General features: G+C 31.3%; 1 protein-coding gene across 1 annotated transcript; it reads left to right on the top strand.

Moving 5' to 3' along the window:
- Window positions 1–4,914: 4,914 nt before the first annotated feature.
- Window positions 4,915–14,497, top strand: LOC129790199 (ATP-binding cassette subfamily G member 4). Its single transcript, XM_055827584.1, has 9 exons — window positions 4,915–5,258; window positions 6,872–7,221; window positions 10,873–10,990; window positions 11,057–11,246; window positions 11,317–11,462; window positions 11,531–11,769; window positions 12,716–13,144; window positions 13,226–13,482; window positions 13,892–14,497. Exons 2-9 carry the CDS (start codon window positions 7,080–7,082, stop codon window positions 14,315–14,317), a joined length of 1,947 nt encoding a protein of 648 aa, XP_055683559.1. The 5' UTR covers window positions 4,915–5,258; window positions 6,872–7,079; the 3' UTR covers window positions 14,318–14,497.
- Window positions 14,498–14,865: the final 368 nt, after the last annotated feature.

The following is a 14,865-nucleotide window of genomic DNA, read 5'->3' as shown; positions in this document are numbered from 1 at the left end:
ACTCTGGACTTTAATTGATTACAAAGTGATTAAATTTTTCTTGAGCATTTTACTCATAAATTAATATTTTTTCTCTCTATTATCTTATTCTCACATTTTTTGCATGTGTTTTGCCATTCGCAATTATACTTTCCCTGTGAAACACAAGCGATATGTAGAGAGTGATAAATTTTCAATGAAAAGAAAGATCAGTCTATCTTTTTTTTTTGAATAAAATAAATCAATATTTTTCTCACATCCTTCATTTTCTTTTTATTTAAAAAATTCTTTCTCTAGGGGAGGGCGGGGCTAATAAAGTCACTTAAGGGTTTAGAAAAAGCTCAAAATATCATATTTCTTAAACGGATAAAGCGAAATGTATAACTCATTTCTTTAGGAAATTTACTGCCCTACAACTCTTTTTCAGATCATTTTGTTCTATGTAGCTAGGAAATATGATATTTTAGGCTTTTTCTAAACCCTTAAGTGACTTTATTAGCCCCGCCCTCCCCTATTAATTTATTTGAAAATAAAACACTTTATTATTATTGAAAAAAAAGAAATATATTTTTTATTATATATTGTGTTTTAAATTTTTATTTTTAAAATATTCCTTTGAAAAACTTTAATGTGTAATTTTTACACACGTTTTAATTTTTGATTAAGAAACTTTTTTAAAAGAAGAAAACTATAGTTTTTTTTTTTTAAATAATACATTTTCATCAAAGTAAAGTGAAAACAAGCAACAAATTAATATATTATCACATTGCATATAATATTATTTTAGGAAAATCTTCAAGAAGGTAATGGAATACTTAATTTGCATTTAACTAGCGACGTTTTAAACAATTAACAGATTATCTCAATAATTGTTGCATTTAGTATTTGTTGTATTCCTCAAATGATATAGCCGCTATTACTTTGAGACATTGTGCTTTTGCATTTTTCTCATGTATATTAGCAAAATTGCAATGAAGACGCCTAGTGTTGTAGGTGGTATTAATCTATTTTCAAGGCTATGAGATTATTTCAAGCAGTTCACAATACCTCTGATATAAAAGAAAAACGACGAGGATAACTTGAGAGTTATTAGTGAGCTAATGTCAGACATCAAACTGCAACAATCAGAGCTACTGCTTTTCTTTTTTCCTGAAAGAATCTCACACATCTCACATATTTTTTAATTTAAAAAAAATCATGTTTTCTACAATTTTTTTTTAATGGTTCACAGGCGAGAAATAAAGATAACATGTCGTTTCCTCAAATCAACGAACATAAGGAAAATCATCGGAAAATCTCTATTATGTATGTATTTAATTCTAAAGTACCTATAATTGAAATTTTATTTAAAAAATTAATTTTTCATTACAATAAATTTAGTCTGAAAAATTGTTTAAAAAATATTTTGCATTAGACATTTTAGAACATATGGTTTTCATTATTATATATACATATGTATGTTTATCTAATGTGCAAAATAATTATTAATTCTAACAAATAATTTGCATAGCAAAGAAATTACCGTCACTCTGCATATATACACTTGATTGTATTAGTGCAGGTATCACTAAGCAATGACATTTTTTTAACCTTTTTTCACAAGATGGGCAAGTTATTGAAACACTTACACGTCTTTTGCCTATTTGATCCCGGATTCGATTTTTTTTAAAGAATAATCATGCAAATGTGCTAAAATTAATACGACAGTGCGGTGTAATATTTGGTTTCGCAGAAATTATTGATGTAGTTTTCTGCATAAGAAACACTTTAGCATAATATTTTCAGAAAAGAACTTATTTTTAGTTAAATGAGTGCTTTTTATGCAGAATAATTACAAGAAAATGCAGGAAAATACTTTAAACGTTCTAAATAATTTAGAGGGTGGTGAGTAATGAAATAATAATTTCAAATGAATTTCATAGTTTATTGTGAATCGAAATCAATTTGTAACCATCAGCTGCGGTTAATTGGTTCATGAAAACAAACTTTCATACCAACATACATTTTCATTGTTTATTAATAATTTTCACTGCATAAGAGCGACGTTTTATCAAATTCAAAATGCAAATCAACTTTATTCATTGAATCATCATTTGATATGTTCTTTTGCATATAAGATCTTTGATTTGCAAGTGGGTTATTAATATTCTGATCATTCACCGGGTTATGAATGAGGATATTTTTATAAGAGATATGGGATTCAAAAAACAAAAACAAGTTAATTAAAATCAATTCAGAATCATCAATGTCAGGTTTATGATAAATGAATCATTTGCTAGAATACAGAATTACCTCAGAATACTCTATTGAATAAACTTACCTAGATTATTCTATAAATAAATTATAATCTATTTAATGTCTTTGATAGTAATCTTGAAAAGAAAATAATTTAGATAATTCCACTTGATTAGAAAAGGGAAAGTTAAATTCATTAATTAGATATAAGAATTCTTACGCAAAAGGAAGTGATAAAAAATTAATATTTATTTTATTTTTGTGATTTTATCTTCAGATTATGCTTGTATTTTTCTTTAAAAAAATCTTTACAAAAAATATAGGAAATTCCATCATTGTAGGGGAGAGCGGGGCTAATAAAGTCACTTAAGGGTTTAGAAAAAGCCTAAAATATCATATTTCTTAGCTAGATAGAACAAAATGATCTGAGAAAGAGTTGTAGGACAGTAAATTTCCCAAAGAAATGAGCTATACATTTCGCTTTATCTATTTGGGAAATATGATATTTTGAGCTTTTTCTAAACCCTTAAGTGACTTTATTAGCCCCGCCCTCCCCTACAGTATTTTTGGATTTTCCATTGGTAAATTTATGTGAGAAGTTCAAGAGGAAAGAACGTCAGAAGCACTCCAAGTGCAGTGAGGGGTTTTTTTTAGAAATCATGATACTATATTATAGGTAAAATATATTTGTTATTTAGTTAGAAGAAATACAATTTAAATGCATTTATAGAAACTGTGAAAATTAATACTGCAGTCACACAATTTTTGCATTCTCGTAATTGCGAAAAATCGTTACTTCCCCATTGAATGGCAAATGTGGGAATTATTTTTCCTCATCAAATCTCACTGAAATCTACCATTTTCCTCACGTGTTGTACGTACTACGACGTGAGAAAAATTACGTGATGATTCCTGCAAAATTATTGATTGCACTTTAATATAAATTTAATTAGTGTATTGATCACTAACGCCAAGCAGAGTGGAAAGCACTTGGATACATAAGAAGTTACTAAAGTTATGGTGTTTGGTGGAATTCTTACTTGGGTGCCGACAGAGGTGATTATTTGATCGATTTGTTTGATTTGGTCGTGCCCCAGAACGCCATTAAAAACATTTCGGAGAAGGATTGTTCGATGTGCCGAATGAAAGCGCTTGCACGCGACTTACTAAGAATTTCTCCACATAAAAATATGAACTCTTTCCTCTGTGTTGAAGCTTCGCAGCTCTCTGGTTGTATAAACGGACGTTGCGTTTCCAATGAAATGGAATGAAAATGGAAGGTGAATAACCTCCTCTGTAAGTGAACTCCATACTCACAGAACTCTAATGCATCTTTAAGTGCACTGCACAGAACCTTCTCATTCATCTTTCATATTAAATTTAATTTACTCTCCACAATTTCTCATTGTGCTTTCTTTTTCGCATTACGTATGTATTTGTATGTATTTCTTTATGTTGATTACCTCTCCCAATAAAATTCTGGTAAATAAAAGTATTTTTGAAGATAAACACGTTGAAAATGAAATATAAAATAAAAAGAAAGCTCTCAAAAAAAAGATACTAATTAGAGAAATAAATAAAAGCTACCTACAATATATACAAAAAATATATAGAAGATAGCATTAATTTCAATCCACAAATTGAAAGAACATCACGAAATGATGTCAATTCACAATGTTATCCAGGGTGCTATCCTTGAAATCATTATTCTTATCAAAGTTTAATGGCAATAAATGCAATTATTTCTTCAGAAAATTTTTAAAAATGGCAAAAATAAGCATGGTAAGTTACTTTTTAAATTTCAACTAGATTTTTCCTTTAAATTTTCATCAAAGCATATGTCTAATAGGAATTTAAAAAATAGTTTAAGTTATCACAAAAACTGTCAGGAAATTAAAAATCAATTGACAAGCATCTGGCAACTACGAGGAGGTTAAAAAACATTGATAATAAGAATTTATGTCAACGCAAGCAAGCAATTGACTTGGTTGAATACCATCATCTGGCAAATGATTATATAGCAATCTCCTTCGTATAAAGAAAAAATCATTGAATTCCAACAAAACATCACTGATAAGAACCGCAAATGTTTTGTGGACTTTCATCCGCTAAAAATTGATGCTATACACACATCCACACAGCATCTTTACGCGAAATGTTCTCTTCGCTGTTTGTACAGTAATTTTGTTATGCCTTACATACAATATATAAATTAAATCCTAAACTCGATTTAAAGTTATTCGTTCAAGCTTAAACAAAAAAAAAACCTATAAAGGGATAATTTTTTCAGAAAAAAAATGGAAAATATGGTAATGTTTTATAAGTGTCTAACATTATGTATGTACGTATTAAAGCTTTAAAAGCTTTTTAAAGCATCTTAAAAGAATGAAATTAAAAACCTGGAAATGAGAAGCATTAAGCCACTTTTTAAGATTCTTTTAATCGTTGTTTCTTTTATAAAATGCTACTACATTGAGTGAGATACATATTGTACTTTTCCAAGATCTTAAGCTTCATTAAAATCCTCTCATCTTTGTGATGAGCTTTCAGCTTCAACTCGTGGATTATCTTATCGCAATTGTTGGTAAAAATGCATTTTTTTTCAGTGTACCCAACAACTCAACACTCTCATAGTGTGATAAACCCACTGGGTATGTTGCGATGAGTGTAGCTGCCGCGATATTGTTGTTTTCGCGCCATTCATTGTTTGCAGGCCAGTCGTTTCTCTGCCTTGTGTCCGACTCTTTTGAGTTCAGTGTTGCTCTAGAGCGCGGCAGGAACACACCGGGATCACACCACTCTCTAGTTGAGACACGAAAATAGAATATTTTTTTCCCAACATTTATTCAAATACTTCCGCCCATCAATTTTTCCCATTCTAGAATTTTCATCATACAACGTGAACAAAAATATATCAACAAAAAAAACTTCGAGTAAATGTTTGTAAAGAAAGTTAAGTGCTTGTTCAATTGGTGAAAAATTAAAGTGATACATTCAAGTGATTAATTCAATTGAAAGGAATATTAACTGAAAAAAAAAGAAAAGTAAGAGATTGTGTGCGCTAAACTACTGCACTAACCCAAATTTATGTTCTATTTTTCGATCATTCTCTTGGGGAGTTGTTTCAATTGAAGGAATATCATGGGCTGGGTCTTCTCGTGCATTTGTGAGATGAGAAGATGAGAAATTTTCGCTTCCTCATAAATATTTATACAACGAGCATCTCCGTTGGATGTCTTTTCTAAGCCAATTTCAAATTTATATACTCACACCACTCTCTTTCGGGAATTTCTTTTTGATGCTCCCTCGTGATTTTTTTTTTAAATTTATTTCAACAACTCTTCGGAGAAATACCGTGACGTCTTGAGGCGTAATAAAATCACACGCACCACTCACTCTCAATAATGTCTTATGCAACATGCAGCACATGGAGAGCCAAAAAGAGCACATAACTGCACCAAAGAAAACGACATATTTGTCGAGAGTTTGACCACGAGGTGTGTCAAGGGATCGATAATGAACTTGAATGGTGAACTCCTTGTGTGCAGATTGCTGCAGCTTTTGCGGTTTTATTGTAAAGTCATTCGCTCTCGTTACACATTCAATGCAATCACCTGAGAGTTTGTGGCCTATATTGGATAATCGAGTCAATATTTCCATGATCCATGAGTTTACTCTCATATCGACCATAAAATGTACCTTGACGTTGACTTTTATTTACTAATTAACTTGCTGAGCTGTCCATGGTGAATTTGTAAAGCTCTCTATAGTTTCATTTATGTGAAAGTACCTTTAGGTTTTTTTTCTCTCTCAATCTTTCTTTTAGCGAGAGTATGTATGTCATGTACATAACATACGTTCAGCATCCAGTAATATAGTTTGAGAAAAAAAATAGGCTGTAACATAATAATTAAATATATAGAGATGACCGTGGAACAGTTAGTTATTCATATTTTAAGAATTCAAAATAATAATTTTTCTCTTATTTCTCCTATTTCCCATATAGATAAAGTTGGCTTGAGAGGAAGTTTTATGGTCGAAAATTCTCTAGAAAACTTTTATTACATCTCAGATTTCAATGTAGAAAGAGTGCAGAAATTATTTATTAAAATCTACTACATATAATTCCATAAGTCTTCTCCATAGAAGAATTTTTCAAACGAATAGCTCCTAATATACTGACTTACATTTTTAAAACTAATAAACAATTTACAATTTAGACAAAGAATAATAAAACACCTTATCAATGTTTTAAAGATATTCTTCATAAACATTTATTTGTTTAAGAAAACTACCATTTCGCTTTTATAAAAGTTTTAGCCTGTCTGTCTAAATGACTTAATTTATTATTTTCCCACTAACGTGCTTAATATAATTTAATGAATTAAGTTTAAATGCAAATAAGAGACTGGCAAAGTGTTAAATTTATTCGTATACATTTTATATTGCTTCTGATTGAATTTTGCTTTTAGAAGGGCAAAAAAGTAGCCACGGAAATTACCTCTTTGGCACTTTCGATTGATTGAACTCCACACAAAATGGTCAAAATTTCTAAAATGTTGAAAATTAAAACAGCAGAAAAAACCTCACAAACTGAAATTCCACGTGAGTGGCTCTTCAACTTTTTTTTCTCACATTTTCCCCATTTTCTTTCCAGAGAGTGCCAACTAGTGGATTTGTTTATGAAGAAAAAAATAAACACTCACTGGGTGTGAATGGGAGTCAGGAACTTTACGAATTGCAAATGTGAATTAGTTCGAATCCATTGTTTCAGTGCAAAATAGTTGAGGAACGTTGTTCGCACAGGGAGAAGGAAAACTAACAATTAGTTTGGATTGCAAAACGAACCAATTAATCCATTTGTAATGAATTGCTACGACATCAGCGTCGCCGATGAAATGGATGGCAAGGGTAACTTTAATGGGGGTAGCTTGAAGCATCTACCAAAGTGGCCACCGGTTAATATTGAATTCCAGGATCTAACTTATACAGTCCCAGAGCTTTCATGTAAGTATAAATGACCACTTCTTCACCACCTTCACCTTAAACCTTTATTTATTTGTTGTGTCACCCGGATACGGTGTTGTCCCCTCATTTGTTTTTCAAATTGACCTCTATATATGATTTCTATTGCACCACCCCAATGGGGTTTTCAGTTAGTTCTGGGTTTTACATGAGCATTGACAAAATAAACTGATAGACATGTGCTTTTGTTGAGATCATTTTTTCTTTCTTAATTGAATGGAAATTGTGAGAAAAATCAGATCCTTTACGGAAAATTGAAAATAAAACTTTGAACTGCGTATTGATAGACAAATAGAATACTTTGGATGTAATTAAAAGAAAAATTTAAAAAAAAAATGAATAAGAAATAAATTGGCGGATACATTTAAGAAGATTTACATATTAACGAGCTTTAATAAAAAAAAATTCTGAAAAGACTTAGCATTGTTTCATCCTATAATGCAATAAAAGTTTAAGGTAAGTTTGTACCTACCGGACGCTTTGTCGCTTTAATCTTTATTATCAATTCATTATTATAATTAGCTGTGTGAAATTTTGAATTCCAAAAGAAACACGTTGTTATGTCTTAAGTATTTGTTTGAATATATAATTCAAAGTGATGAAATTTGTTATGCAAATATATTGAAATATTTTCATGAGTGAGGGTTTGATCATTTCTGATTAATTTAGTAGACTTCTTTAGCTCTCAATCGAGATGATTTGTAAAGCAATTCTTTGTTTTATTAATATCATTGTAGTTTTCCAGATTTGATGATTTTCTTTTGAATTTTCATTCTAATGCAAAAGTTAAAGGGTTATCATACTACAGCTTCGAATGTTTAAAACATTTTAACATCTCGGTGAATTGCAGAGAAACCACATAATGCCATATTCTTTCATTCTTTTTCATGAAATAAAGTTATCGTTCATTGCTTTTAGAAGTTTGTAGCTGTAGTGAGATAATGCCGTATTATGTTGAGAAAACCTCGTAAAACTAAATTAGGCAATCCCTCAAAAAATTAATCATATGACGTAGATATTTATATTTTGCTCTAATATGTTATATTGAAAAAATATCTAAAAAAATGTAATAAATGGGCATAAAAAATAATAATGAGCGTCAGAATAATATGGCAATTTATTTCTTACCAAAGTGTCTTTAGTTATCAAATTTGTGCTAATTTAATAGTTTGAGATAAACGACAATGCATTATATTGTTCTGAAGAAAAACAAATAAAAAATGTGCCATCCATGATAGGCAATTATCTTTTTAGCTCACATCTTTGCATTTTCCTTCTAATGGGTATTTTATTTAAATTTAAAATCAAAACTTGTTCTCGAAATGTTGATCGTTACTCAACGATATTTTTCTACCTAATTTATTCTTCAAAATCTATCTTTTAATCGAAAGTGTCTCAAAAGATTTATTTGGCTATATTTTTTTTATATCTTTAGAAATATATAACATTTGGGAATTTCCACTCACGGCACTTTTTTTTTTGTCTCCGCTAAAGAAATTTTATTTCACCTCTTATTTTTATAAATTAAGCACAATTTATAAAGAAATAATGGGAACCATTATAATATAGTAGATTAAAAGTGGCTGACTTTTAGTTTAATTGTCAGCTTGAGAACCAAAAATCATTTTATTGTCATGAAAAGGAAATGCTGATTAACAATAAGCATATCATTAGATGACTTTTAACTGCGACAGAACTCATTCCGCACCATAAACTAGCATATAAAATATCCAAAAAAGGACAGACCATTAATTCTGTTGTGTTTAACCAAATGTCCTCTAAAGAAAACGATGAAAACAAATAGTTTTCATTGCAAAATTGTTGATTTTTTCCCTTAAATTGTATTTCTCAGGAAAATTAATGAAATTTTCTCTACAAACAAGATTTTCTATACAAGCAATAAACGGCGTGTTTTTTTCTTCCAATGAAAACACTATAAATCACTTAAGGAACTTTTGCGAAATTGCACTTTTCAGCACTTCAATAAATTCTTCCGCGTCTTTCATGCAGAAAAAAAAGGAAATAAGAACACGGAAAGAATTTTTTGTATAAATTTTATTCAATTACGAAATACCATTTGTGTATTTCGTGTTAGTGATAAGACATTTTGAGCTATAGTGGAGCATTTTAAATGTTCAATGAAGAGGTCAGTTTGTTGATAATGGCATGACCCTTTCGGCAGATTGATTTATTTTGAAGGAAAAGCTAAATTTTTTGATAAGAATTTTGACATATATTCTTTTTGCCTATTACCTATTTTTACTATGTTCAATACGAAACACCTGTGGACACAAACATTATTATTAAAAAAAAAGAACAATGAAGTATAAAACAATATAAATTATTTGGACATTAACTATTATTGCAACGTCTCTCTGTGCAAAAAAAAATTAATTAAGTTTTTTGTACAAATAGTTCCAAATATTTGCCTTAAATATTTTACCCATTTTTCGGAATTCAACAAAAAACTTTTGCAGAAAAGCTCATAATTGATGGATGATGTTATATAGCATTTAAAATTAGGTAACAAAATTCCCCTTAATGAGCTTGTTAGTGACTAAATACATTAGTATTGCACAGAATTTGTAAATTGAAAACTATTATTTAATTTAAATGAAATGCAAGCTTTGTGGTTGGTTGGGTGAATAATAATAAATGTTGAGTATGCGGGAACTCATGAGAGTAAGTTTATTTTGATAAACCAAAGTTTATTTTCCACAAATTTTAGCTCCAATTCCACGATAATGTACCAAATAGTGGCAAAAGTAATGGGTTTATGGATGGGATTTAACAAAATGACCTCTCTCCTCAAGTATGCTGTAAACATCCCCATAAAATTGTCGTTAAATCTTTTGCACTTTCTTTGCGTAAAGATACCCAATTGCCAATCTCTTGCCCCCTCGGATCGAGCAATTTTCTGCGAGAATGATGTCGACCTCAATCATGAACCCATGACATATTACATTGATTTTGATAAGCCCCAAATGAAATGCACTGAATTTGTGTCTTTTCTGAAAAAAAAATCCTTATCCTCAAAGTAATAAATATTTTAATGGATTTCCTTATGGGTGATAAAATGGCACCAAAAGTAAACCAAAGAGTCACAAAAAAAAAAAACGAAAACAGACTCATAGTACAAATTTCAATAAATACGCACTGTTTGGGATTTTTTTTACTTAAAAATTTCCAAATACAATTAGCACATGAAGAAGCACTTTTTTTCTGATACTCCATGCACTTATAAATGGACAAAATGGGGAGTTTAGTAATCAATAATGCTAATTCTGTTTAGTAATTCAATGACGAGTAAACAAATCTTTAATACGCTTTAACATCTTATCGGTGACAAAGTATTTTTTTTTGTCGTTTATGCTCATCTATACGTAATATCTACGCAATCTGCGGTACGCTTTATTATCACTTGGATGTATTTATTTTCAATTAAAATAAAAGAAAATCTAAAAAACTCATATTAAAGTCATGGGAATTAGGACAAACTATTGACACATTGACCTTTAGTGTGGGATCCAAAGATTGAAATTGGATCCAAATAAATTCTTTCACATGGTTCCCAGCTGATATAGGGTCAAATATTACAGTAGATAAAGATTTTTCTTCTTAATTTTTTTTTAGGCAATAAAGTTATTTTACGAGGAATCAATGGCAAATTCAAGTCTAGTCAACTCACTGCAATTATGGGGCCATCAGGAGCTGGCAAGAGTACACTACTTAACATCTTGGCTGGATACAAGTATGGCTGATTCAATTAATATTGATTTGATCCCAATAACATTCCCGAAATTCTTTTTCTCAACAGATGCTCTGAAGCCACGGGGACGATAAGCATCAACAATCGCCAGAGAGATATGCGAATATTCAGAAAAATGTCTCGGTACATTATGCAAGAGGACATTTACCAACCTATGCTAACAGTAAGGGAGGCAATGCTTATTTCAGCTGATCTAAAACTTGGCAAGCAACTAACGAAAGATGAGAAACTCGATGTGGTAACTATCAGAAAAAAATATTAAGGATCAGAATTGATTAGATCTTAATATGGTTATATTGCTAAAATAGATAGATGAGATCCTGGATTTGCTACGATTGAACAAAGCCAAGGACACAATGGGCCATAAACTGTCGGGAGGTGAACGAAAGAGGTTGTCAATTGCACTTGAGCTTGTAAACAACCCACCCGTTATCTTTCTGGACGAACCAACAACGTATGTTCCAAGATTTATGATTATGCGTCTTATCTATTTTTTTCACGTTGATTTTTTTTCAATTTTAGCGGGTTAGATGACCTTTCCAGTTCACAGTGTGTCTCCCTGCTACAGAGAATAGCCCATGGTGGCCGAACGGTCATCTGTTCCATTCATACGCCCTCAGCAAAGATGTTTGCAATGTTTGACCATGTCTACATAATGGCTAATGGGCAGTGTGTGTACCAAGGATTAGGGTCTAATATTGTGAATTACATGCAGAACATAGGACTCATCTGTCCGGTCACCTACAACCCAGCAGATTTCAGTGAGTTCAAATATTACAAATTTTATATATTGATATAGGGGAATCTGGGGTAAAATGATGAATTTTTCAGTGAGAATTATTCTTGAGTTCCTTGAAAATATTTGAATTTTTTCATAACTTTTTTTTTTGGTTTTTCTGATTGTCGCCAGGGGTAGAAAATTTCGTCCAAAAAGAAAGACGTACTTCCCAAGGCTTTCAACCCTTATTCGGGCCTTCCTCAGTGGTTGGAACGACTATCTTAGCAAATTTTTTTAGCTATAACTTTGTCTTAGACGGTTTCTTTCTAATCTTAATGGGAAAATGCATTTAAAATTTATTTTCCAAATTTTTAAACTTTTAAGTTTTTTGCCTCGTTCCGTATATAAATAAAAAATAAAATAACAAAAAGGTTATTGCACTTCAATTTATTTTAAGTTCATAATTTTGATGTAGATATTAATTATCCTCTCGCATTCCAACAATATCGATAATTCGTACCTACTATTTAAAATTAATTGCATTTCTCTGCTATTTTGTTGATTAATAGGAACATAATACGCTCAATTACAAAATTTTCAATTAGTATCTGTATCTTTGAGCATTATGAATTAAATTGAAATATAAATAGCACAAATTTAAAAAAGCATAATGTTCTAATTGGTCACTCTAAAAATATTGCAAATGGCGAGTAAATAATTATCCATACAAGCCTAATAAGCGAATTATGTAGAATATATGTACTTAAAGAAATATATATGTACAGCTATTGGAATTCAAGCAGTAAAAAGCATATTGTATGTAACACTAGAAGCTCAATTTCAAAGTTTTTTTTTTATTAAAAAAAAAACTTTAGACATCGATACTCAAACTAATAATCCGGAACGAACCTACATTATGTATATAAATATAATAGTTCTTGTACAATCTTTCGTAAAAAGAAAATTCAAGAAACTTTCTTTCATTGCAGTTGTGGAAGTGTCGGGTGGTGAGTATGGGGGAGAATATCTCGAAAAGATGGTTTCAAGTGTGGGCAATGGACGATACACCTGGACACCATCAATTGGTTTAGCAAAGGACAATGAGGGGAGTCAGGAGTTGGAGTCAAGTGCTGAAATTGAATCCTTTGATATTGAAATTAACCCCAAGGAGCTGAAGGCACGCGCATCGTCATGGCAACAATTTTGCATTCTATTCCGGAGAATGACAATCCAAATGTGGCGTGATAAAAGCTACCTCATGCTCCGCGTTTACCTGCACATTTTCCTGGGTTTTGTCATTGGAGGCCTCTTCTACAATATGGGCAATGATGCATCAAAGACACTCTACAACTTTGGCTTTTGCTTTACAATCATCATTGCATTCATGTACATTCCAATGATGCCAATATTACTTGAATGTGAGTACAGCATACATAACTAGTCTTTGGGTTTGACGATACCAAATAGGATGCGGTTACCGTGAATGGTCTTTCTTGCAGTTCCACTCCAAGTGCAACTTCTGAAGCGCGAATACTTCAATAGGTGGTATCGCCTCAACGTCTACTACATGGCACTAGTGGTGGCGAAATTGCCTATTCAAATTACCCTAGCCATTGTATATATAACGATGGTGTACCTCTTCACGGACCAACCCATCTCAGCCTACAGGATGCTCATGTTCTACACTATCAGCATCCTGGTGTCTCTCACGTCTGAGAGTTGGGGACTATTGGTGGCATCCCGTCTTCGAGTTGTGGTAAGATGGAAATTTTATTCAAGATTATTTTTAACTTATTTATTGACGTCTGAGGCAATTTTTTATATCTTGCAAATTTTCCACCTTCTAGGGGTTTTTGGGAATTTAGCTTTGATTTGACATTGATCAAAAAAATATTCTACAATTGCTTTAGATTGAAAAATTATTCAACATAGTGATAATTTAATTACATTTTCTTCGGGAAAATTCGTTTTTTTTTTCCCAGGGTCTCTCCGGGAAATGACCACACTTTTCTTAAACTTTTAACTGTACTTTATAATAATTTAAAAACGAAATTCAGTTACATGCAAGGGTCTAAGCTCTTGTACTCTGCATAAGACTCTTCTATTTTTTTTTTAGGAAAACTTTAAAATATTTTTGATAATTAATTTGAATTTTCTTTTTCCAGAACGCCATGTTCGTAGGGCCAGTTATTACAGTACCAACAATGCTTCTTGCTGTCTATGGGATTGGTTTTGGGAAAGGAGTTGTCATTCCAAGCTATATAAAAGCTCTAATGTCCATTAGTTACCTTCGATATGGCCTTGAAGGAATTGTAGCAGCAATCTATGGCTACAGTCGAGATGACATGATTTGCCCGGATGAAGAAGTTTTCTGTGCATACCGCAAAGCGAAATTTCTCCTCGTTACAATGGGCTTTGAGGAAATCAGCTACCCCATTTCAGCGGGGGCTCTCTGTGTTTTCTATCTCGTCTTCAATATTTTGGCATTTTTGCTCATTCGCCAACGATTATCACTGAGACGGACGAATTTCCCAGCAGTTCAGTACATTGGGCAATTTGTGAAGCAGCATTTGAATCTTTCTAGCAATTAAGTTGAGGAATGCAATGTGATAGAGATAAGTGAATCAAAGAATCTCGGCATAATACTGACCGATTTATCGAATAAACTCGTACAATGTACCTCATAAAAAACGGTTGAATATGTAAAAGAGGTGTTTTTTTACTTTAGAATTTTTGACGAGGAATTTTTCTAATAAATTATTTTAAAATAATTTTAATTTTATTTCGTTTTAATTTTTCAATTCATTTTTCTTTTTATATATAGTTTAGAAGATTTTCTTATGTTTAAATTAACCCAGATTTTCCTAAAACTTAATTGGTGTTCCACCAATTAAGTCTTCTAAACTTCCCTATAATTCCCAAAATACTCAAGAATTACCCCATTTTACGGTACACTACTTATTGACTTGTTAATGAATGTTATTCATTAATCACCTCAGAGATCAATGAGCTGGAGATCACATACCTACATATACATATGTACTATATATATAGTTGCTAACAGGTATTTTTTGAACGATTGAAGAAGAGCGCCATCTATTTTTCGATTCAGACACTAAAGTACATTTAATACGTTCAC

This window comes from Lutzomyia longipalpis, chromosome 2 (assembly GCF_024334085.1).
Source record: "Lutzomyia longipalpis isolate SR_M1_2022 chromosome 2, ASM2433408v1".
NCBI classification, from domain to species: domain Eukaryota; kingdom Metazoa; phylum Arthropoda; class Insecta; order Diptera; family Psychodidae; genus Lutzomyia; species Lutzomyia longipalpis.
This window is presented reverse-complemented; position numbering and strand designations above follow the sequence as displayed.

Coding starts and splice junctions, on each gene's coding strand:
- LOC129790199 (XM_055827584.1), top strand. CDS start 7,080: ATGAATTGCTACGACATCAGCGTCGCCGATGAAATGGATGGCAAGGGT. Junction 11,463..11,530: donor TTTCTGGACGAACCAACAAC/GTATGTTCCAAG, acceptor TTTCAATTTTAG/CGGGTTAGATGACCTTTCCA. Junction 13,145..13,225: donor GATGCCAATATTACTTGAAT/GTGAGTACAGCA, acceptor TCTTTCTTGCAG/TTCCACTCCAAGTGCAACTT.